The 26,579-nt window shown below is 39.1% G+C and overlaps 3 protein-coding genes across 3 annotated transcripts in view; all 3 read left to right on the top strand.

Annotated features, from left to right (window-relative positions):
• The window catches only part of Ephx4 (epoxide hydrolase 4), a 35,740-nt gene extending 21,918 nt beyond the window's left edge, over positions 1-13,822 (top strand). Inside the window, exons 6-7 of the mRNA XM_004635758.2 lie at positions 1,227-1,375; positions 13,323-13,822. Of these exons, the coding sequence (XP_004635815.1) occupies positions 1,227-1,375; positions 13,323-13,557 (384 nt within the window). The 3' untranslated portion in view covers positions 13,558-13,822. The remainder of the gene's footprint in view (positions 1-1,226; positions 1,376-13,322) is intronic.
• Positions 13,823-17,514: 3,692 nt separating this feature from the next.
• LOC101587323 (lysophosphatidylcholine acyltransferase 2B) lies at positions 17,515-19,157 on the top strand. Its single transcript, XM_004648911.3, is given in 1 exon segment — positions 17,515-19,157. A coding segment is annotated over 1 exon segment (1,539 nt). The 5' UTR covers positions 17,515-17,618.
• Positions 19,158-24,420: 5,263 nt separating this feature from the next.
• Positions 24,421-26,579, top strand: part of Kiaa1107 (KIAA1107 ortholog) — a 171,156-nt gene continuing 168,997 nt past the window's right edge. The window contains exon 1 of the mRNA XM_023720336.1: positions 24,421-24,732. Within this exon, the coding sequence (XP_023576104.1) occupies positions 24,584-24,732 (149 nt within the window). The 5' untranslated portion in view covers positions 24,421-24,583. The remainder of the gene's footprint in view (positions 24,733-26,579) is intronic.

Raw genomic sequence — 26,579 nt, 5'->3', positions numbered from 1 at the left:
TCTTGAACTTGTGAGCTCAAGTGAGCCTCCTGCTTCAGTCACTTGAGTAGCTGGGACCCTGGCACCTCGCTATTATGGATTTTATTACAGGTATTTTTCTGGGGGGTTTTCTTACAAAAGTACAACATTTACTTATTAAGAAATTGAGTTATTTGTCCAGAAGAAGGATCTACATTTTGGATTTGAGTAAGTTCTTCATTATAGTGATATTTAACTTTTTTCTTAACCCACATTTTTTTCTACTTTGTAGGTATTATTGATCTAGAGGCTTGATTAGGCTGAGTTTTAATTTGACAGGAACACATAGGTGTTGCTATATATTTTCTAATGTATCACCCTAAGGAAAGATGTTCCTAGTTTTATGATTCCAACACTAGTCAGTGTTACCATGAATTATCAGTTGATCCAAAATTTCCTGATCCCTTTTCACCAAATGAGTGTTAGCATACAATGACGATGGTAGCCTACGTTTATTGTTTCATTAAAGTGTGCAAAATAATGATTCTTATACTTCTGTCATCTTTTTGCCTTTATTAATTAGAATTCTTTTGCAGAGAATTTCTCCATATCATCTATTTAGTTATTCTCAAATACAGTTTACATAAGAATGGCAGGAAAAAGCTTCATTCCTTCCTATTATTAAACAACTGTCAGTTTAATGAGTATATACTTGTTGCACACCATTATTAGCTTGCATGAAGAATTTTTAAAAATTAAGTTTAATAGAATTTAATTAAAATATCAGTGAGCATTGTAAGAACAAGGGTTGTTTCTTTAAACCGCTATTTCCTATATTACATATATTTATGAAACCAGTGTGAACTGGATTGTTAAGTAAAATGTATTTATTGATCTAATGTGGACAAAAATGTTTGAATAACTTTGTCAGGGAGGAGACTGGCTGTCATTAAGCAACAGCTGAAATGTTAAGGAAGGCTTTTTGGTAGGTGTAGCACTTGAGCTGAAGCTTATAGAACACAAAAAGGCACTAAGAATGCAGGAAGCTTTCCATAAGGGTGAAGTATGCAAAAGAGGTTAAAGAGCATATTATAAAACTGTCAGGCACCCAAAAATTCATAAAATATGTTTTTAAACAATGAAATCTTGAACCCAACTCAAGCAAAACTTAAGCATTGTCACTGCACACTGATCACCATCCCCCTTGAAAGCTAGATTTAGCTATTATTGGATAATTGAAAAGTATATTCTTTTTTCACTGAAATTAGACTTTGAAACATCTCTTTACCAGTCAGAGCACTGGCATTGGAAGAAAAGGATGTCGATTAACAACGGAAGATCTTGAAGCTTATATCTATGTCTTTTCTCAGCCTGGAGCATTAAGTGGCCCAATTAACCATTACCGAAATATTTTCAGGTCAGTGTAATTTATTTTTGGTTAAGTAAAATATTTCATTTTGAATCTAAAGAGGCAATATTTTAAGATTAAGTTCACCATTTATCCATATAGTCAAATACAATACTCTAAATTTTTAGTAGTTATATAGTCTTTTTATGGAAAATTTCAAATATATGGAAAATTTAAGAGAATGTTAATACAGTAGATTGTCCATGTAGGATCTTCTATCTTATCTATAATTCTATCCACTTAATCTCTCCCTTTGAAATAGTTTGAGTAGATTTATATTTTAATGATTATTAATTATTCAAGAATATTTTTTGTATAGGGGACTCAGGTCAACAATTTCTGACATTGCCAGTCAAGCGGAAGACCCAATACTATTATGGGCTACTGGACTCTTTTAGAATATTTTACTGAGTTTACACACCTATAATATTCAAATAATGGAACTTAACAAAAAAAGGGGATACAGATGAATGTCCATTTTGTATCTGTGTATTCAAAGTGGTTAGGATAGATATATAGTTACATTCTCTTAATGAATAGAGTGATTTGTTCTAATGGTGTTTGTAAATAGGATATCATGTCTGCATCTTGTACAGCAATTAACCACTAGGAAGAATGTATGCAATGTGTTAATTATTGAAACTGATCAATTTGATTTGAAACTGTCTCATTGCTATTTGTTTATCAATAAAATTATGGGAAAAAAGAATATTTTTTGAGGCAGGCATAGTGGTATATAGTGAGTTCAAAACAAGCCTGAACAACATAATAAGACCCTATTTCAAAAAAAAAAAAAAAGACAAAACAAAAAGAGTATCCTACTAAGCACCTATGTTCTAAGCTGCTACTATGCAAGCTACAGTGATAAGAGAAACTAGACAAGATTCCTGGTCTTAGGGAAACTTGAGGCATTGTGGAAGAGCCACACATTTACAGTTAACCACAATAATTAATTCATGGTTATAAACTAATAGAAAAATGCTGAAAGAGTTGAGAACTGAGGAAGTCATGTTTGAACAAGGAAGTAAAGGATTTTGTTACATACTGAACAAAATTAAGGGTAGGAGAACTGGCAATCCAGGAATAAGACAGAGTGTGCACCAAAGCTGTGTGGGAAGATGGGTGATGTGTCTTCCAGTAACAGAGTTAGACCCAGCGTGGCTGAAACATCTCAAGTGAGGATGAAAAGAGCATAGGGTGAAGCTAGGTCCCAAAGGCAGTTAGCAGCTGGCCATGCAGAGCCAAGCAGGCCATATTAAGAATATAAAGGGCCAGCAAGATCGCTCAGTGGACTAAGTGCTTGCTTAGGCAAGTGCAGGGACTGGGGTTGGATCCCTGGTACAACATGCTGCACCAGCCCTGCACCCGGGCACACTGAGTCAGCAATGGCCTGTAATCCAGTGCTGGGGAGGCTGAAAACAGGATGATCACTATGAGTTCAAGCTGTGTAGGGAGATCTTGGAAAAAAAAAAAAAAAAAAGGATGATTATGAAGCCAGTGGATGAGCATTTCAAGCAAAGGAAAGAGAGAGAGAAACTCACCCAGTTTGTATTTGGGTGAGTTGTGCTCACTTCGGCAGCACAAAGACACAGTTGGGTAAGTTTACTCAGGTCATAGTGTGGACAATGTACTGGGGAAATTGAGAGTGGATGTGAAAGAACTACAGTATTACAAGTTGGAGTCTGTGGTAGAATGAGTCACTCCGTCTGAAAACAGTGGAGATGAAAAAGGTGGGCAGATGTAAGTGATATTTAAGAAGCAAATTAAGTTTGTGCTACACAGTAGAATTTTCAGGGCAGAAATGCTATCTCGGGCTATTAACGCTCCTTGGAATGCCTGGTAGAAATTTATCTTTAGACCTCACAATATCCTCTCTCAAAATTCCCTAAAGATGAGTTTATGATGCAAATTACAAAAAACAACAACCCACTATTAATATGAATCAGGATACAACTGCAGCAGAACTACTATGAATTTCAAATAGTAGAACCAATAGACTGTAAAGAATGCTTAAATTACTGAATAGATAAAAAATAAAAATACGAGAAAAGAATAAGACATTCTAAAGACAGACTAGAAATAGTCTGAAAGAACTTTTAGAAATGAAAAGCATGACCACTGAAGTCATTTAAATAGCAGCTCATGTGACACAAATAGAAGTAATAGGAAGTTATGTCTCAAAAAATTAACTAAAATATCACTTAGAGAAAAAAAAATGCAAACTGTGTGTGTGTGTGTGTGTGTGTGTGTGTGTGTGTGTTTGGTATAGGATCTCACTATGCAGCTTGCATTCATAGTGATCCTCCTATTTACAGCCTCCCCAGCACTGGGATTACAGGTATACACCACCATGCCTGGACTCAGTGGCTGGCTTAGTGCACCTGGGGGTAGGGCTGGCCAGGGATCAAACCTGGGTCCCTGCGTTTACCTAAGCAGGTGATTGCTCCCCTGAGCAATCTCACCAGCCCCCAAAAATGCAAACTTAAACAGGATGTATTTGACATGGAGATAGAAATTGTAATATGTAAGTGGCAAGAATATATATATTTATATATATATATAATGTTTAAAATTTTAGGTGTATATATGTATTTACTCTATGAATATTTATGTATTTATAAAAGGTGAAAGATTTATAAGATCTGAAGAGAAACCAGAGTGTTGCATTTATGTATGTGTAGATATACTAAATTTTTTCTGAGAAAAAAAAAATATATATATATATACATTTGTGCTACCAGGGCTCAAACTCAGGACCTTGCACTTGCCAGGCAGGCACTTATGCCACTGAGCTATCTTCCCAGCCCCTTTATTAAATATTTTAAAACAAGCAGAGGGGGATAAGAAATTCAAAGGAAGATAGAAAAGGATTAAAAAGAAATAAAGAAGGGACCGGGGAGATGGCTCAGTAGAATAAGCGCTTGACTGGCAAACACAGGGATCTGAATTCAATCTCCATCTCCCAAAAAAAAAAAAAAAAGAAAGAAACAAAGAAGAGGAAATAAAAAACACAAAATAAAATGATAATCTCATATATTAGTGAATAAGATCACTATCAATGCATTAATCTTTCCAGTTAAAATATTCCACATAAACAAAAAAAAGATTCCAGTTTTTTAAATTTCTAGCTTTATGGTAGAAATGCTTTATGCAATTGTAAGTAAGGCATATGAATACAATATGGCTAAAAGAAGACAAAAAATGTTATATAGCTGATGTTGGTTTAAATAAAACAAATCTCTCAGATTCTCTGTGTCAGTGTGGAATCCAAGTGGAGTCATGAAGTATGAATGAGGGCAGAAGAAATAAATTCAATCTTTTTTTTGACTAGCAACAAAAACATTACAATTATATACATATACATTTGTAAAAAGAAAATTGACTGATGTATTTTTATGTAAGTTTCAGTTTCGAATGGAAGACAAAAATAGTGGATTTTTTAATTTTTTTCATTTTATCCCCTTATGAAAGCTAACTGAGATACAAAACAGTATAATGTTGCATAGCTACAAGAGGGAAAATCTTCTCATCTTTCAGAAGTTCTTTTACTAACAACTGTTCATTAAAAAGACCTGTATTCCCAAGAGAAAGCACTAGCATCCTGTTAATTAGCAGAGAGAGGGAGATGGGGGGGGGCTGCCTGTGAACACAGCAGAACTCACAAGATCACGAAGACAAAGACACTTTTAAATTAGATTGTTGTGCATTAAATCTAGTTGGGTGAAGGTCACATCAGACCTTTTGAAAGCTGAATTGATGCCCTTGGGGCAGTTCTTCACACAGAATGAGCAAGTCAAGTGCATAATTAAAAACATGGGTGTATGACATATAATAAGACTACAAATTAACCATATTTCATTTTACTCAGGCATGAAATTGGTCCTTATTTAGCACCCTGAGTCTCCCCAGGATCACAGCTTGATCTAATTACTTTCCAAAATTGGGAAGCAAGGAACCAAAATGGACTGGGAATCAGACTAACTATAGGATCTACAGAGTACTGTGAAAAGATAAACAAGTATAAACTTACAGTATAACATCAAATAAGAAAGCAAAAATAGACTTATGGAAAAATGGCCCAATCCACAATTGCTATGGAACATTTTAACCCATTTCTCATGGGATTCCATCATTCAAGCAGAAAAATAATTTATGAAGTTATAAGGGAAGAGAACAGTCCTATTCACATCCTTGATCTTATGAACAATTCTCTATCCAATAAATAGACACACATTAATTTTCAAGCCTGAAAAATATTTACAAAGACTGGTTACATACTAGACTACAAAACAACCCTTAACCAAAAAGTTAATATCACATAGATTATGTTCTTTGAACACAATATAGTTAGAAATTAACAAAACAATTTTAGAAAACTGCATAGGTTCAGAAACTTGGGAAACATTAATACATTGCCTAGAACAAAGAAACTACTACATAAATCAGAACAGATGGCCTCTGTGACTTCCACCAGTAAACAAAACATTCTGCAGGGGACACCAGCTGGGTGTCCTGTCCTTCTGTTCTACCACTATCTGCTTGGAGATGGAATCACAAAGGTTGAGAGCTTAGTCCTCATGACAGACCCTGTTTTCTTTTTTTTTGTGGAACCAGGGATTGAACTCAGACCCTTGTGCTTGCCAGGGAAGTACTTATTCCACTGAACCATCTCCCCAACCCTGACAGACCCTATTTTAAACCTAGTCACAATTCTGGGGCTTTGCAACTTCAGACCAACCAGAAAAATTGGGGTTCCCATAAAACCTGCCTGAGATTGAAACAGTTCACAGAACTCAGAGAAACATTGTACACACATTTACCAGTTTCCTATACAGGATATATTAAAGAATAAGCATAAGCAGCCAGAGAAAGCGATACACAGGGTGACATCTGGAAGGCCCTGAATGCAGAAGCCATTGTCCCTGTGGAATGGGGGGTGCAGCACCTCCCAGGTCAGGGATGAATTCTTATTCACAATCCTTCAAACTGCAGTACATTCAACTGTCCAAACTCTCTGAATCCTGTCCTTTTGTTTTTTTTCTGCATACTATTACATAGGCAACACTGAAGCATGAACAACTGTGTTCGTATGTGACTAGACAAAAGGATCTGATCTTACGCTAATAGTGGGGAAATCCAGCAAGGCCTGTCTGTCGTGACTCTTTCCAGCCTCTCTGTGTAACATTCCTTCTTCACAGCTATGGGTCAGGACTCCTTTTGAGTATTACGCTGGAGAATTTCTTTATGGCCAACTCCAAAACAGAAAGCATGGGAAAGATTGTCTGTTTTGTTTCAGTGACTCAGTTTAGGACAGCAGTCCTAGGTTCTATGGCCTGCCCTGGGGCGGAGAAGGAAAAGGTGAATATCAAACATCTTAGATATAATATGGAACAGGTATTTTTCCATCAAGTATTGATATGTTAAATTTTAAGTCCCTACAGAATATGAAGAATAAAAAATTCTAAAGATACTTTAAAAATAGGAATAAACAATTACATATTTTTACACAGAAATTTAAAAATCTGTGAGTACTCAGGACATAGGAGAACCTGACTATAACATCATGTAACTCAGTTGTGTCCCAAATTTTCTGATCAAGGAAATTATGGGGCCACAGAGGAAAGTGATCGATGATGTATAGTGTGCCTAAAGAGAGTCACATGGAGAGAAAACATTGTCTCAGGCTCTCATGGAGAACAAATTTGTCAAGCAATGGCCGTAACTCATCCACAAGACTGACACTGACAAAGGATCTGCAAACTGTGGTGCAGGGTTTCAGGATAAATCCTGAGGGGATTTGACTGACTTTGTCAGATACTAAAGTTACATTTCTTGTTATATAGATCTTACTTTATCTTGGTCTTAACCATCCAGCAGAAAAGTATAAAAACAGAGTATAAAAAGTAAAGGCATATTAATATGGTAAGCCGTAAAAGGCTCAAGTCAACAACTTCTTACATTGCCAGTCTTACGGATAACCCACTACTATTATGGACTACTGGACTACATTGGATTATTTTGCTGAATTCACACACCTACAATATTTAAATGACAATGGAATACCCATCTCTGACAAAACTAAACAAAAAAAAAAAAGGATACAAATGAAGGACCATTTTGTATCTGTATATTCAAAATAGTTAGGATAGATATACAGCTACTTTCTCTTAATTCAATGAATAGAAAGATTTGTACTGAGTGTTTGTGGCCAGGATATCACGTCTGTATCTTGTGCTATGAATAACCACTAAAAAGACAACAATATGCAATGTATTAATTATTGAAACTGTCCTACTGATCAGTTTTGAAACTGTCTCATTGCTATTTCTCAATAAAATTATTTAAGAAATAAAACGTTAAGAAAAAGAAGGAAAAGGTGAAAGGAAGGAAGGAGAAGGCTACAGAGAAAAGAGGCTTTGCTTTGTGAGCCCTGCTTTTGAAGCCTGAAGTACCCCAATAATATATTTTAGTCACCTAATCTTTGGGAGTAATGAGACAGTAACAGCTGATGAAAAAAAGAACAAAGGATATGGAGATACATCTATATCTCTCTATATATAATAACTACTACATACTTATGGGTCAAAAAATTATATTGAAAATTAGTAAAAACTTGGAAAAAAGAAGAGTATATGGAACATGGTTAGAATAGTAGAAATGTGTACTCTATGTGTTTATATAGAAAAGAAAATTGAAAATTAGTTGGCTAAGAGCTTAAGAAGTTATAAAATGTATTACATGTAAACATAAATTTGAAGAAAAATAAGTTAGAGAGAAAGCGCAAATTAATACAGCAAAGACGTACTAAAGAGCATCAACAAACCCAAAAGCAGAAAACCTTCCCAGGGATGGCCAGAACTGAAGCCAAGCCTGGTCAGTATTCCTATGCAGTGACACTAAGCATCCCCTGAGGGCTTGTCAAAGGCAGACTGGACTCCACCCCAGAGCTTTTGATTCCCAAGGTCCGGGACAGGGCCCAGGCATCGGCATTTCTAACAAGCTCCCAGGTGATGCCGATGGTTTGGCTGGAGAAACACCTTGAAAACCCACTGCTTCAGAGTAAAGGAAGGACATTATAGAGGGGAAAAGTAAGCAGAAAGATGCAAATACATCTGCGGTGTTTTATTAAGTACAACAGTGGCTATGTAGATGCTACTAGATATTTATTTATTTATTTATTTATTTATTTATTTATTTGGTACAGGGTCTCACCAAACAGCTCAGATGCCTAGTGATCCTCCTGTCTCAGCCTCCCCAGCACTGGGATTATAGGCATGCACCAGTATGCCTGGTTTTCGTGGCCCGCATGGGGCTCCCACAGCATGCAGTACCAGGGATCAGACTTGGGTTCTTGCACATGCCAGGCAGGTGCTTAGATGGCCGAGCTATCTCTCCAGCCCCTCTACAATATTTTTTAATAGCGGTAATAAAATATTTCCACATAAAAATGTAATAATGCATGTATAATGCTGTCTTAATACTTATAATCAACTGATAACTCAGTTTGGAGTAGTAACTTCTTAAATTCAAAAAAAGAATTTGAAGTAGGGTATGCTAAAATATATTTTGATAGACCAAATGATTAACAACATAGAAAACATAGAAAAATGATCAACTACTTGTTACAATTTTCTAGATTTTTCAAATTGCATATTTACTATATTAATCATTTTAAATCAGATATATCTTGTCATTTCCCAACATAAAACCCATACTCTTAAATTTTTTATTTTATTTTTTGAGATCTGATTTCACTATGTAGTTTAGGCTGTCGCTGAATTCACTGGGTAGTCCAGACCAGCCTTCTACTCAGGTGGTCCCTTGGCCTCAGCCTCCCAAGTGTGGGGATTATAGGTGTGTCCCACCATGCCAGCTACTTACCTTATTTTACATATAATTTATAATTCTTGTGAAATTTAGAAATTTGCAATCTTACAACCAGAGAATATGCTTCTCTTGGTTTTTTTTAGGATAACTTCCCTTTTATCTCCAGTTAATCTAGTGAAACTTTGTATTGTTTGGCAATCTGACTTTTTTTTTTTTTTTTTCTGTACTAGGGATTGCACTCAGGACCTTGCGCTTGCCAGGCAGGCGCTTATTCTACTGAGCCATCTCCCTGCCCCTCGACTTGTGTATTAAAACTTCTTTTGCCTGGCTTGGTGGTGCACACCTGTAACCCTGGCATATGGGAGCCTGAGGCAGGAGGAGCACTGTGAGATAGAGGCCCTGAACTACATGAGTTAAAGCCCAGCCCAAGCTACATATGGACACTTTGTCTCAAAATAAAAGGTGGGGGCCAGGGAGATAGCTCAGTAGAATAAGGGCTTGCCTGGCAAGCTCAGGGTCCTGAGTTCAATCCCCAGTACCACAAAAAGAAAAAAAGAACCAAAGGGGGGAAACAAAAAGGAAAATAAAATTGCCCCTATTTTACTGATTCAATAATTGTATGCATAGATATTGTTATGTGTAAATACATAATATATAAGTACACAGATAAATGTTAGATTTTTTTTTTTTTTTTTGGAGGTTAAGAGCAGAATATTTATTGGGGGAAAGAAAGCTCCTGTCCAAGAGAGAGGGACAGAAGGGGGACACAAGCGGGTTGCCCAGGAATCTTTTTCAGAGACTTTTATAGAATAAAACCATGTGTTGAGGTAAGTTTAAGGTGGAGAACTTGGGAACTTGCTTAGGTGGGCATGAGGTGGGACAAAACTATGGTCAACCAGTGAGGTTACAAGCACCACTGTTCAGATAAATTTGATTAAATCCAGGATCAGATGGGGAAGCGAGTCACATAGCAAGCAGGCATGAATATAGAACAAGAGTTTATCTGGTAGCCAGCTGGTAGCAGTTGGCTTAATGACTCTTCCTGGCTTCTTCAAGGCGCTGATCAAGCCCATACGCTTATGTTCAGGGAGGTCAGCGTTTGCTCCTAGGTCTGGCTCCTTTGGTCTCTAGGTCTGGCCCACAGCAGGAGCATTGGTCTCTCTCACAGTTGCAAGGTGTCCTGAACTGCCGTGAAGGGAAATATGGGCGAAGACCGCTCTGGCTTCTTCACGCTGAAATGGGTGGTAGTTGTTGACTGGCAGTCAGATATATTCTTTAGAGGTTTTTATCTAAAGGCCCTCGATAGATGACAGGCATTTTTCTCTTGGGTAGACGTATAGCTTTGAGTCTTTTTTCTAATTGATTCCTCCACCCAGGTGTCCCTGAGTAGCCCTCTCCAGAGCAGGTGGATGCTCCTCCGTCCAACGATCTCAGTGGGAAACTCCAAAATGATGCAGGGAGAAATACTGGTCTTTGGGTGACCTCCAAACCATACAGGGAACCTCCAAATGACATAGAGAAAAACAATCTCTCGACCTGACCTGCACGAGTTCGTGTTCTCTAAAACCAAAGAATGAATTTTAGGAACAAACGGAGGTTATGAGCAGAATATATTTATTGAGAGAAAGAAAGCTCCTGTCCAAGAGAGGGACAGGAGGGGGGGCCCGAGCGGGTAGTTCCCCAATGTTTTTATTCTAAGCGTTTAAGTGGCTTGTAAATTTACATAGCAGGACTAGCCAAATAGCTCAGCAGATTAAAGCACCTGCAAGCAGGTGCAGGGGCCACAGGCTCAATCCCTGGACCTGCCCTGCTGGCCCCACCCCTGGGGCACACTGAGACAGCAATTGAGACTGGGCATGGTGGCACATGTCTGTAATCCCAGCTCTTGGGAGGATGTAAACAGAGAGATCACTGCGAGTCTGGTCTAGTAGTAAGACCCTGAACACCCTGTAGACCCTTCCCTAAAGAAAAAAAAGTTTACATGCAGTCCATCCATAATTAGGTATAGAATGCATATTTCTTCAAATTCACCCATCCACAAAGAACTTAAAGATGTTTTTTTCCTTTTTCTTGAAAGTTCTGGGGTTTGAACCCAGGCTCTTATGTATGGTAGGCAAGCACATTACCAGAGTTACATCCCCAGCCAACAAACAAGTTAATTTTTATAACCAAATGATGTTCACTCCCTTTGAGCTAGGGATATTGCTCAGTGGTAGAGCACTTGCCTAGTATGAAGGTGGCTTTGGATTCTATCCGAGCACTGTGGAATCACCAAAAACAAACACAACTAAGTCCTTGCTGGGCTTGTGTGTTGTCCTTCACATTCCAGTATTATCCTATCAGCCTCAAGGTTGGTTAGCTTGCCTCTTTCTTAGAGCTTTGGGGATTGAGTCTAGGGCCCCCTGCCTGTCAGATAAGCACTCTCCCACTGAACTATACCCCTACCCTTATCAAACTTTTAATTACCAAAAATGTACCTCAATACAGAAGAATCTACTTTGCTATTCATTCTCATTCTTAGTCAACAGTCTAATCAATACCATTTACGTTTTATAAAAGCAGTGTTATGAAAAGGTGTCAAAGCCTTTAAAATATTTATATCATTTAGTTCAGGAATTTCCCTTCTGGAGTTCTGGCCCAAAGAAATTATCTGAAATGCCAGTCAAGATTTGGGCACAAATGCTTATTATAGCAATACTTAAAATCAAGAGAAGTACCATAATGTATTAGGGAATGCTTAGGTCATTTATAGGCACTATATCACAAAGTAATATATTTTATAATTGTTTTTAACAATATTATTAAATAAGAAAATTCTAAGAATTTAATATGAAATTTTCAATGTGTACAATGTATAATTGTGTATATTTATTACATTGTTTTTATAATATGGTTCAAACTATATGCAAAGAAAATGATCAAGAGATCGTCTTTTTCTTTTTCAAAATTAAAAAAAAAATTTATTTGATACTGAGTCTTGCAACACAGTTCAGATTCATAGTGATCCTCCTGTCTCAGCTTCCCCAGAGCTGGGACTCTGGGCCAGCACATACCAAGGATTGAACTTGGGTCCTTGCACTTGCCAGGCCACCAAGCTATCTCCCCTGCTAGTGAGATCATCTTCTAATAATGGAATTATACCGATTTTATTTTTGTTCCTTATACTTTTCTGCGTTTAAAAAAATATACAACAGGGGCTGGGCAAGTGCAGGGACCTGGTTTCAATCCCTGGTACTGCATGCTGAGCCACTGGGACAGCCCCGGCCACCGAAATCTGGCGTGGTGGCGCAGGCCTGTAATCCCAGCACTGGGAAGGCTGAGACAAGAGGATCACTGCAAGTCGGAGCTATGTAGCAAGACCAAATAAATAAAATATTTTTTTAAAAAAGAAATTACACAATAAATACTTTGTTATAAAAAGAATCTTTGGGGCTGGGGAGATGGCTCAGTGGAATAAGTGCTTCCCTGGCAAGAGCAAGGGCCTTGAGTTCAATCCTTGGTTCTGCCAAAAATAAATAAATAGAATCTTTTTTGTAAAATAAATCTAGTATCATGTGCTATTAAAGGTCAGTCTATGCGTATTTTCTGATTTTTCAGCTCCAATTTCCACATAAAATATATCAGATTATCCCGCATAATTTAAACTATATTTAAACAGTAACAGATTATAAATATCTCATCACACCACCCAGAAATTCTAGTACTTCTGTAAATTCTTCATAGTTCTGAATTTCATTTCCAATTGTTCTCTGTAAGCTTTGCTAGCCTCATTAAGTCTGAAATTTTATTGGCCCCTTTCTTAAATAACCTTTTATTTTGTTGCACAGGGTTGACTGCCTGATGTGTTATTTCTCAACCATTTTTCATTATCACTTCCTTAAGGAGATTTTATAAACAATTTTTCCCTAAGCATGCTCCACCTATGAAATTTTATTATCTGTTTATATATTGTATGTATACTCATGCTTTATAAAAAGCAAGATTCCCTCTGTCCTGAACCAGTACTGACCCCTGTGGAGGTCCTATTGCTCCCTTTGAAGGTAGAGAATGCATACCATCATGGAACACTGTGGAAAACGTTATTTTAACTTTTACAATGAATCTCAAAGCTAACATGTTTTCTTTATAGCTGCCTGCCTCTCAAGCATCACATGGTAACCACTCCAACACTCCTGCTGTGGGGAGAAAAAGATGCGTTCATGGAGGTAGAGATGGCTGAAGTCACAAAGATATACGTTAAGAACTATTTCAGATTGACTATTTTGTCAGAAGCCAGTCATTGGCTTCAGCAGGACCAACCTGACATAGTGAACAAACTGATATGGACATTTCTAAAAGAAGAAACAAGAAGAAAAAAAGACTGAGTTTTCTTTATCTTCTATGTGGGGTCTGTAATGAAATCTGAAATTTTTAAAAAGTATTCATCTTATGTTTTGCTAGGGGGAAATCTGTTTTAATATGCTTTATTATAAATAAATATCCTGAAAATGATATTGAAAAATGTGAATGTGTGAACATGTGATAGAACACTGATTTTCATCTGTAGTAGCTGACACAGAAAATATCTGCCTTAAATTGTGCAAACTTGTAAGAAAAGAAATTGGGGAACATGGCTCAGCTTTGGCTTGTTTTCTTTATCTTGTCGACATAAGGTGCCTTTTACAAATCAAGATTAAATATTAGCTGTGCCATATTAAAAAACAAATCTTCAGTGGTATAAATTTTATTTTTTAAAAGTTCTTTGCACTATTTTAACCATTAAAATTCAATTATGAAAGCATATATATATGAAAATATAACTAGATGACTATATATTCTTAAAATGGGCCGTAAGTACTATTTTTATTGGGAAATTTGAACAGTTTCTTAGGGCTGGCCAAATAGCTCAGTGGATTAAAGTGCTTGAAAGCAGGTGCAGGGGCCAGGAGTTTGATCCCCAGGGCCTGCAGTGCTGGTCCCGCCCTAGGGACATGCCCAGATAGCAATTGAGGCTGGGTGTGGTGGCGCACACCTGTAATTCCAGCTCTTGGCAGGCCACAAACAGCCGGATCGCTACGAATCCGATCTAGTAGTGAGACCCTGAACACCCTGTAGACCCTTCCCTAAAATACAAAAAAACAGTTTCTTGCAACTGGCATCTTGCCACATGTCACTTAAGAGACATGAGCATTCATATATGTGTATGTGTGCATCCATTTGTGTATTATATTTATGTATATATACTTGTTAAACAGTGCAGAGTAGGGATGCATATCCACTAACTTATCTGAATTCTCCAGCTTAACTGGTGACTTAGGAAAATGGTCAAAATGTCTTTTTGCTCCATTCAATGTAATATGAATTGATTATTGTACTTCCTGTCTGCACTAGAATCTAAGCTCTACGAGGCAGAGATTTTGTTTTGTTTTGTTTATTAATATACATCCAGAATCTAGAATAAAGCCTTGTACACTGTAAGCAATCAAATATTTGCTTGATGAATAAATACAGTAGTCTTCATTATCCACAGAAGATACACTCTAAGATGCCCCCTCCGGCAGCTGTCCAAAACTAAGGATGACATGGAACTTTACACAGTAACACCTTTTCCATCCTAAGCACTTATCATGTACTGTGTCTAGTTCTTGTTCACTTTCCAGTGTGATAGCAAAACTAGCATAAATTTCTTTTTTCCTATTTCACAGACAGATTTGTTCTCAGAATAGATCCTAGCAACCTCAGCATATGATTTTTTTACATTGCAAACTTTCACCTTTCACATAAAGGAAGCACTTTACAGTTTTGGTGTTATCCGAATTGACAGCATCACTATTCTTGCACTTGGTGCCATAACTAAATAAAACAAAGGTTACTGGAACTCAAGCACTTCAGTACCAGAAAAATCTGATAGTGGACACAGCTAAGTGACTAGCTGATGGGTAGCAGGTAGTTTATTGAGGATAGATGTGCTGGACAATAGGATGGAACTGAAGAGTGTGAAATGTCATCACATGACTCAGATTGGTGAACAATTTAAGGCTCATGAATTGTTTTGGGGTTTTCCCCAACAAAATCTTGTTATGTAGTCCAGGCTAGCCTGGAACTTACTCTGTAATCTAAGTTGCTCTTGAGTTCAATCAAGAGCCTCCTGCCTCACCCCCCTTAGCGCTAGGATTATAGGTTTGTGACAACACGCTTAGCCCTGCATTACTTCTGGAATTTTTCATTTAATATTTTCAAACTGTGGCTGACCATAGGTAACTGAAACTGTGGATAGAGAAGAACCACTATAATACTTCATATCTGATATACTGCTAGATAGACCTTGTGTGTAGGAGAATATAAAGGAAAGGTTATATGGAGCTTTTCCTTAAAACGATACGCAGAATACAGTTAAAGATACAAGAGTAGAAATGAACATTGCAAGTAAGAGTGAGAAGACCTGCAGACTAGAGCTTTGAACCAGTATCAGTTCAAAGGACTGTTCCTCATTCCCTCGAGCTCCCCTTTGGTGCAGAAGACAACTAATAATATTGACAAGTCAGCACTTTAGAGACCACATGGAGTTACCAAATTCGTCCTATTTTGGTGAAAAAAATGTTGCCCTCACTAAGCATGATTCTCAAAGTGACAGAAGAAAGTGGAATGTCTCTAAGAATTCTCATTATACCATAGCAACTTGTATTTACAATAAAAACTCTATTCTTTACATACATTCTACTGGCGTCTCATAACAACATTACAAGGTAGGGTGTATCACCAATTTACAGATGTGGACACGAGGTTTAATGAGTAACTTTGTCAATGCCCATAGTATGCGTTGGATCAAGTCAAAGATCCAGCTGGCTATAAAGCCCATGAACTTGCACTTATATCACATTTTGTTTACCAGCTTTCTGGGGTAACAGTGGTCTGGTATTCTTCAATAGATGGACTAAACAGAAACATGTCTCAGAGACCTACAATATGATTTTTCATTCTGGGGATAAGAAATTCAAATTAGTAATCAGCAAATACAAACCCCTCATATGACATTGTCAGAACTGCAAATGCAATTCTGGTATAAAAGGTATAGAATACAGCCTGGTTCACACCAACTTTGATTTCTTGTGTTTCCCTCTTTATCATTTTTGAAGAGCAGAAAAAAGAAAAGAAAAACCATGACTTGTTCATTATGTGTATTGGCACTACGAAGAAGTAATTCTGACTTATTTTAATGAAAACCTACTATTAAATTAATTTTGAGGTTTGTTACTATTGTCCTGTCATTTTCGAATGGTTATTGATTCATCTGGAACAATTTTAAGAATATGAACCAAAGGTGGGCATGGTGATGTAAACCTATAATCCTAGCACTCTGGGAAGCTGAGGCAGGATGATCACTAATTCCAGACCAGCCTGGGCAATTTATCAGGACCTTGTCTCAACATAAAAAATGGTGGCTGAGGATATAGCTAAGTGCGAAGACCTTGACTTCAATTTTTAGTAACATGTACACGCCTGCATGCGTGCGCATGTGTGCGCGCGTGCACACACACACACACACACACACACACACACACAAAATCAAATGTATCATGGCCAGTTCTGGCCTATTTATTTTAAGTCAGGGTTTCCCTCAGTTGCCCAGACTGACCTTGAATTTGTGATTCTCTTTCTGAGCACCTTTCTGAGTAGCTCCTGAGTAGCTCCCAAGGAGTGCAGCATCACACCCAAGTCAATGCTGACCTATTAAAGTGAATGTACTCTTGTTTTCCAGTATGTGGAAAAGTGCTTATAACAAAAGGCCATCAGTTAAACTTAGGATAAAGAGAACTGTTTCCATAGAAATCAATTTGTAGTGAGAGTAAATTAACTTAACAAACTATCTGCCAAAGCAGTAACTAATTTTTAAGTGGTAATGGCACTTAAATTAAAAAGTTGCAATTAACCTTTATCGATTCAAATTAATATAGCTTTAATATATATATGTATATAATATAAATATCAGAATTTGCTATGTGAAAATAACTTGTTAGCCATGTATGTCAAAAGCAGGATGTTTGCTGGGGCAGGATGGCACACAGCTGTAATCCCAGCACTCGGAAGGCTGAGGCAGGAGGATTGTTGCCAGTTCAAGATCAGCCTGGACTACAAGATGAGTTCAAGACCAGCTTGAACTGTGCAGTGAGATCATGTCTCAAAATGATTTTTTTTAAAAAAAAGCAGAATGCTTGCAGAAAAGGAAAAATGATTTTCAGTTGATATGATTATAAGTAGCTTGTTAATTTTACCATCTTTGATTTTTCTGACTTCAAAGGTCATACCTCATTTTCTATTTATTAACCCACAGTCCCCTCTAAGTCTATGTGCAAACAGAAGGTACTTCAATGTGAGGAAGGGGTGCATACTAGTGGCCACCCCCAGAGCCACGCTGCTCACATTCTGAGTTTACTGAGAAGTCAGCATGAGGGCTGAGCTGCCTGTGGACTCTGAGACGGAGATCTGGGAGACTGTGACCACGCAGGAGAGGAGCCAGTCCCTGTATGCCCCAGCGGTGGCCAACCCATTCCTGCAGCAGACACACATCAGTGCTTGGCGCTGGGCCCGCACCATCCTCCTGGGGACTGCACTGGTGCCCATGCGGGTGACCTGCCTCGCCTTCCTCTTCATCCTCCTCTGGCCTGTGGTTGTGCTTTCCACCTTTGGTCTTCCTGCTCAACGTGTCGAACCCACTAAAAGTTGGAGAAAAAATCTGATGAAACCACTACTTAAATTCTTGTTTCAGGTGGCAATCTTTTTTGTTGGGTTCATGGTTAAAGTGAAAGGGAAAAAAGCGACTCGAGATGAGGCCTGTATCTTCGTTACTGCTCCACACTCTACTTTCTTTGATGTCATCGCCTGCGTTGTGGCAGGATTACCCTCAGTGGTCTCTGCAAGTCAAAATGTGCAGGTGCCAATAGGTGGGAAACTCCTCCTGTTAACAGAGCCGGTACTTGTGACTCAAGACGACCCAGATTCTAGAAAGAACACCAGAACTGAAATACTGAAGCGAGTAACATCTGGAAGGAAGTGGCCACAGATTCTGATTTTTCCAGAAGGTGTGTGTACCAATCGCTCCTGTCTGATCACTTTTAAGCTAGGAGCCTTCTCTCCAGGTGTCCCAGTGCAGCCAGTGCTGCTCAGATACCCAAATACCCTGGACACAGTGACCTGGACCTGGCAGGGATTTACAGGCTTTCAGGCCTGCATGTTAACTCTGAGTCAAACTTTCACCAGAGTAGAGGTTGAGTTTATGCCTGTTTATATCCCAAATGATGAAGAAAAAAAAGACCCCCTCCTTTTCGCCAATGCAGTCCGAATTAACATGGCAAATGCTTTGGGGGTGCCTGTGACTGACCACACTTACGAAGATTGCAGACTGATGATTTCTGCGGGTAACCTTCAACTCCCCATGGAAGCTGGTTTGGTAGAATTTACAAAAATTAGCCACAAACTAAAATTAGATTGGGATGATGTTCACAACCATTTGGATGAATATGCTACAATTGCAGTTGCCTCTAAAGGACAGGAGGTAGGAATTGAAGAGTTTTCAAGTTATCTAAAACTCCCCATTTCAGAGCCCTTGAGACAACTTTTTGCTCTCTTTGATAGGAATAACGATGGCATCATGGACTTTAGAGAGTACGTGATAGGTCTGACTGTCCTGTGCAATCCTGCCAACACTGAGAAGATTCTGCAAATGTCGTTTAAGCTTTTTGATCTAGATGAAGATGGTTTCATAACAAAACAGGAATTCACTGCTATACTTCGGGCAGCTTTTGGAGTGCCAAATCTTGATGTTGCCAGACTCTTTCAGGAAGTAGCTGGAAAGAGCTCAACACACATTTCATACAACACCTTTAGGGAATTTTCCCTGAAGCATCCAGTGTATGCCAGGTTATTTACTTCATATTTAGACCTCCAGGCTGCCCATATATAAGTACCACAAGAAATACAGTCTTAATCACTGTGTTGAAATGTTCAATCCACCCTGGACATGGTAAAAGTACCTTCTATGTAGAAATTCTCATGGAAATAAAAATTTTCCTTTGAGGAAAAATTCAATCGTCTTTACTTTAAGTACTATAGACATTTAGTTATTATATTTAAAAGGGGTATTTCAATTCAATTTTTAGATTATCTCTTTTCCTTCTTTCATAAGAATGTTTTCTAGACACAGTAGCATGCACCTATGTGACAGCCCAGGAAGGACTGAGGGGAGGCATGACTGTTTTGCAAGAAAGAAAGACCTGGACTCAAAAAAACCAACCAACCAACCAACCAACCAAACAAACAAACAAACAAAAAAACCAATGTAGAGGAGAGTGGCTGGGGCTATAGCTCAGTGGTAGAACATGTGCCTAGCATGTGCGAAGCCTTGGGTTTGATGCCTACTACTTACAAAAAAAAAAAAAAATCGCCTCAATGACAAATGATCTACACATAAACCTTAATTATACTGCAGGGTTCTAGTTAGTGTTTTTATTTTATTTAGTGCTAAAGAATGGCCAGAAAAACATAGCCCATCAGCTCCTTTCCCTTTTATGAAAATGGTATCTCACTGGCAGTAAATAAATTACTCTTTATAGCAAAAGAACTAGTAGATAAATATCTCTTTGCTTTTTCACAAAATAACCCAAATTTTTTACAGGGCAAAATGAGAAACATCAGGTCAATATGATATTGAAAATACATTGAAACAGTTAAATGTGGTGTGGCTTTCCACTCTTCTTTTATAAAACATGAAAATGATTATTTAGAATGAGAAAAAAATCACAATAGATTACAATTTCTGGGAAACTGGCTAATATAAATGTCGGTTATAAATGCAGGAGTTACAACAAATTCTATTTTGCATGAGTCTCAAAATGAAATTTTATGTTAATAACTGCACATTTTACATTTCTGAGAATATTATTTTTGTTCTGATGAGGCAACAGTGAGAATTGAAGTTTCTTACTTACCTATATGCAAGGTATATAATTCTGTATATACTTCCTACATACTTCTAGTTCTTGTTGGTATAAAATATTTTTACATGGTGATGTGACCTTGAACACTACCCTTTAATATCACCAGGCAGAATGAACCAGCAAAGTATTATATTCCTGGAAACCATACCTGTACCAGGAGAAGAAAAATCTATCTATACATGAAAGTGAATATGAACCAATAAATATGCCTCACTACCCAGAGCTACCATAGCCTCAACTTAGTTTCATTGTATATAAACTTTAAAAATTCAGTACCTCCAAGAACAGAGCTGTCTTATCCACTTTCTAGTCTCTTGGATTTAATGTCCAACATCTACATCTTTAAGGAGGGGATGTTATTGTGCATGTGTTCAGCCACTAGCACAGGGCTTCAGCTGTGACCAGGAGAAAGCAGAGTTTCCATGTTCCAGCCCAGCTTCTAGGGCAGGACAACGGCAGCCTTAGACATCCTCTAGACTCAATTTATAATTTGTGGTCTCTAACAGACCATGGACTAAGTCCCCTGAAGCCAAGAGCCAATCTCAAACTTTCCTCCTTTAAGTTGTGGGTGTCTGGTCACAGATACAAGAAAGCTGACTAACCGAATTGCTTTTGTATATTTGAAACATGTTCAGTCAAAATATTTTTGAAAGGAAAAATAAGCCAAGCATAGTGGCACATGCCTATAATTTCAGCTCCTTGAGAGGGATTAATTAGCTGGGCAATTCAGCAAGACCATCTTAAAAATGAAAAGGGCTGGGAATGTGGTTTGATGTGAAGGACCTGGGCTCAATACCCAGTATAAAAAGCAAAGCTCTTTTATTGTTGGATGTCAAAAAACTTGAAAATTGGAAACATAATCAATTTGCTTTCAAGATTTGGCATCCCTGGAAGAAGTTTCCTTCCTTCTAAGGCAATTTTACCTGAATTTATTTTTCATACATAAGAATCATAGTTAAGAATATTTCCGAAGAAAATTATAGGGTTTCTCTTCAGAACTCCCATTGCTAGTTCCTTAGGACTCTTCCTCCAGATCAAAAAGTCTTTGAAGAAATAAATTGACATTGCTGTAAATGACTGCAGGACAAACATTGAAACAGAAATAATGCTTTCAGAAGAAAAACCTCTAAAGGCAGAAAGTGAATCAACACTGGTAGGATTTTTTTGGGTGGTAAACTTTGGTCCTTATGTAATCTGAGCACTACCACTGAGGTACACTCTCAGCTCCTGTTTTGTATTTTAAAGAGATATGTATTTTTTAATCATCTCACATACCTGTCTAAACTATTTCAGGTAATTTATAACAAATTAAATTAAATGACCAAAAATCAGGCAGACCAAATATTGCTCAGCAGATTAAAGTCCTGCAAGCAGGCTCAGGGGCCAGGGGCTTGATCCCTGAGCCTGCCTTGTCGGCCCCCCCCCCCAAGGCATACTGAGATGACAATTGAGACTGGGCACGCATCTATAATCCCAGGTAAACAGGAGAATCACTACGAGTTCAACTTAGTAGTGAGACCCTGAGTACCCTGTAGACCCTTCCCTAAAATACAAAAAAAGAAAAAAGACCAAAAATCATCCTGTTACCCATTCCCTACTTATTTATGGTAGAGGGGGAGAGGGAGAGCGAGAGGGGGAGGGGGAGGGGGGAAGGGAGGGGGCAAAGAGAGGAAAGGGGGAAACGGGGAAGAGTGGGGGAGGGAGGGAGGGAGGGAGGGAGGGAGAAGCAGAAACCTGCAAGAAAGATATGGGGCTTCCAGGTCATGACCCTAGGGAGCTGCCTCTTCTGACTGGATCTCATCTCCCAACAGCACATTTAGCTATAGATTCAACAGTGCATTAATGTGCCTCCACGATCCAACCACTTTTCGGACACATGAAGTTTCTAGGAGACATCCCAGATCTAAACTGTAACACCAGGGCTGCCCAGATAGCTCAGCGGACTAAAATTCCTGCTTAGGCACAGCATAGCAGCCGGTTCGATCCCCAGTGTGCCATGCTGGCCACCCCCAGGGCACACTGAGACAGCTATTAAGACTGGGTGTGTGGGGCTGGAGAGATGGCTCAGTGGTCTAAAGCACCTACTTGGAACAAGCTTGGCAATGCACATGGACCGCGGTTCAATCCCCCAGCACCACATTCCAGCCAGCCCCGCCCCCTGGTGGGCTGAGCTGGCCACACACACAAACACACACACACAATAAATGTTAAAATTAAAAAAAAAAAATTAAAAAAGGGGGCTGGTGAGATGGCTCAGTGGTCTAAAGCATCTACTTAGAACAAGCTTAGCAAAGCACAGGGACCGCGGTTCAATCCCCCAGCACCACATGCCAGCCAGCCCCGCCCCCTGGTGGGCTGAGCTGGTCACACACACACACACACATACACACACACACACACACACACGAATAAATAAATAAATATTTAAAAAAAAAAGACTGGGTGTGGTAGCACATGTTTGTTATCCCAGCGCTTGGGAGGCTGAAAACAGGAGGATTACTATGAGTCCCAGCTGTGTAGTGAGACCCTGTAGACCCTGTACTAAATACATTAAAAATAAAAAATAAAATGTAACACCACCATTAATTACACATTTAAAAAATTTTTTTTAATTAAATCTTTTTGAAATAGGGTCTCACTATGCACAGTTCAGGCTGGCCTTGACTACACTTTTTTTGTTGTTATTTTGTTTTTGTGAGCTCACTTTGTAGGCCAGGCTAATCTCGAACTCACAGCAACCCCCCCTGTCTCAGCTTCCTGAGTAATGGCATTACAGGCACTTGCCACCACGCCCAGCTCATAATTTTATTTTTTATTAGTACTTGTTTGTGACACATAACACATTCATCATGGTACAAACACATATCTTATGCTGGTTTTCTTTTTTGGGTGGGAACACCTAAAATTTGCTCTTGGCAAATTTCTATTAGTCCAATATTATTAGATCTCCATTATTTACATCAGTCTTTATAAATGTTATATAACTCTGTACTCTGACCCACTTCTCCCCACCCTCACCCTCAGCTACCATTCTGCATGCTGTATTTTGGATTTTATCTGACCACAGACACTTAGCTTGTTTCCAGATTTTGTCTGTTGTGAATAATGCTGCAGTGAACATAGGAGGGCAGTTGTCTCTAGGAGGGGCTGACTTCATTTCCTCGGGGTATATACCTAGAAGAGCGATTGCTAATCATGTGCAAGCGCTATTACAAATCTTTTGAAGAAACACCATACTATTTTCCATAATGCTTGCAACAGTATACATTGTCACAGGGTTATGTAAGTGTTCTAAATCTGTCAGGGAAAAGGTATACAGGCCCAGGTTTAACGCTAAGCATCCACTTTCTGGTTGTGCGATGTTGGCCAAGTTATTTACTCTCTCAATGCTTCAGCTTCCTCACCTGTACGTCAGTGCATAGGGCAGTAGCAGCTACCTACATGGCTCTTGTAAGGATTAATACATACAGAGAAGGAAGAACAGTGAAACCACATAGTAAGCATTCGGATGTTAGGTCTATGAATACACTACTTGAAAGGCGGCATTGGAGAAGTACCTCTTGCCCAACTTTATGTCCATTTATTTTCTACACAGTTATTGCCTTGTACAGAGCTTATGAATAAAGTCAACTATTGAGTTTTCTTGTTTCTTTTTTTGGACAAAGTTATCAAATACTGAACTGAAAGACCGAAATGATACTCATCCCATCTACTTCATTGCAGACGGAATATTTAAATTTTAATATCTTGTAGTTCCTCCGCCACCTTTCCATTTCCAGGTTGGGAAGACTATTAGCTTCCAACTCCCCTAAATTTCTTCTATTTTCCCGGACATAAATTTTACAGCTTTACATCTAAAGCACTGTAATATAATTTGGCCTCAAGTCAAGAGCAGCTCCATGAGTCAGTCAGACCTTCCAGAGCTTTTGAGTTTCTGCCTTCACCTCCATTCTTTCAGTCCTAGGTGGGGGCGTGACTCGCCTCTCGTGAAGCAGTCTTTCACGTTAAAACTACGCAGACAGGCTAGGAAGACGCTGCTTACCAACGCTTGTATTGATTTGAATTCAGCCTTTAATGAATAAAATGAATGGCTAACCTCAACCGGAAGGTTGGGCTCGGGCTCAGTCAAGCCCACCAGCTTGCCCGTCTCCCTGGGCAACAAGAGCGGCGCCCGCGCGGCCCGCGTAAACAGGGCGACTGCGCCTGCGCGCCGCCTGGCGCGTCACGTGGCTGTGCAGTCCGCGGCCCGGAGAGTACCTGAGGGCTGCGGGGCGGCCGCGGCGACGAAGGGGCGTCAACCTTTTCTCTCAGAGCGCAAATTTGGATAGGAGCCAGCCGTTCGGTCGGAAACGCCCCCTTCTTCCTTGTAGGCCGGGAGGGTGCCGCGCCTGGCCGCGCCACTGTACTTGAGTGGGATATGGCCCGCCGTGAGGGGGGCGGCGCGCTCCCCGCGGTACCCCTGGGGTCCCCGGGAGTTGGCAGTAAGGGGTTGCAAAGGAAGGGCCCCTGTGAGCGGCGCCGGCTGAAGGCGATGGTGTCGGAGCAGCTCAGCCAGGATCTGCTCAGGTAGGAGGAGGCTGGAACTCGGGCTGCCGCGGCTCCTCGAGCGCCTCCCCCGCGAGCCCGAAGCGTGGCTTCTCCTCAGTCTCCCCCCCCCCCTCCACGTTCCTGTCACCTCGAGCTACTCCGGGACGTGCGCCCTTCTTCCCTCTCTGCTCCGGACGCAGCGCAGAGTAACCAGTCTCGGACATTTAGGACACAGTGTACCAGAGTCAAAGGAAAACGATAATTAAATCGAAGTCATTGTTCGGCAACAGATCATATTAAAATATCCTAACTCGGGCGGGCTCTGTTACTTTAAAAACAAATCGCAGAGGTCTGGTTAGATCTGTGTCCTGAAACGCACACTTAAAAATTATTAGGAAAAAATAGGAAAGTGAGCATTGAAGGGAGGACAGGAAACAAATTACTGGGTCCTTGAAGCTCTTTTTTCTGAGTCCTTTTTAAACAATTTACCAGAAATGTCCATAGAGAAATATTTCCTCATCTAGAATACTGTAGCTGCCAGCAACTCCCAGCTCCTGCAAGTGCCAAGAAAATCAAATCAAAGCATTAATGATCTGTAATGTACATCAGAATCATCACCTGCAGGGCTTGTTAAAACACCAGTTTACTGGGCCCCAGCCTATGCGTCCCATTTACCTCATTGGAGATGGGGCCCTGCAGTAAGAAGGTCCCAGGTGACCTGGTGCTGATGCTGTTGGTCAGGAGCACACTTTGAGGACCACTGGACTAGAGTAAACATTATTAGCAGTAACAGTTTTGCAGCATTATGCATTTGAAAAGTAATTTTAGTGAGAAACTCACACTTAATGGCTCATATAGCTATATATGGAATTTGATCAAAGTAAAACAGTTTCCTTTTAATTTAGGCTTATCTACTAGGGAGGGTACTGTTTCCACCAGTTGGGGACTAATGTAAAAGGTGGGAAAACATGAGATTGAAGTAGCTTTGTCTCTAGGGGGAATTTTTTTTTTTTGACATCAGTTATTTTTATTAAAATAAAAGAAATAAAAACAATGGTACAACATCTGAAAAGATGATTTTAGGAGAGTAACAATGGTTAGTACATTGTGTATTGTTACTGCCAAAGTAGTTTCTCATATTACAAGATATAGGCAAGAAATAATAAGCAAATAACATAGGTACAAACCTCTTTCTAGGGGGAATTTTTAAGGATGAGATGTCCTACTCTTTTGTGACTATTCTGGCTTGGGAATCTTACATTGTCAATGAATTTAAGGGACATGCAGAAAATCAGTTTGAAAATATAGCTGATGAACAGTTTATCAACTTCCTAGTAGTGATTGGGAATAAGGCCCTAAACTCCCAATTTGCTGTTATAAGCACGAAAAAATGAGTGTAACAGGATTTTTAAAAATTGTTTATTTATTTTGTGTGTGTGTGTGTGTGTGTGTGTGTGTGTGGCCAGCTCAGCCCACCAGGGGGTGGGGCTAGCTGGCATGTGGTGCTGGGGGATTGAACCATGTTCCCTTGCTAAGCTTGTTCCAAGTAGGTGCTTTAGACCACTGAGCCATCTCACCAGCCCCAAGGATTTTTTTTAAACAACAAAAAACTTAATGCTCACCCAGCCACCTAAAATGCTGTGCTATATTAATCTTTTCCAAGCACAGCAGTATCATTAATTTATTCTAAAATAATGAACTATCTAGTGCCAGCCATGTTTGTATCTAGCCAAATCAGACATAAATAAAATTGGAAAGTTGTTTGGGATATGACAAATTGTATAAATTCTCATTAACAAATGGACAGGGCAGTTTCTTTTTATTTTTTTTTATTTTATTTTATTTTTTTTTAAATTTTATTTATTTATGTGTGTGTGTGTGTGTGT

Source organism: Octodon degus, unplaced genomic scaffold, assembly GCF_000260255.1.
Source record: "Octodon degus isolate 3935 unplaced genomic scaffold, OctDeg1.0 scaffold00074, whole genome shotgun sequence".
Classification (NCBI taxonomy): Eukaryota; Metazoa; Chordata; class Mammalia; order Rodentia; family Octodontidae; genus Octodon; species Octodon degus.
Note: the sequence above shows the minus strand (reverse complement) of the source record. Positions and strands in the feature narration are given on the sequence as shown.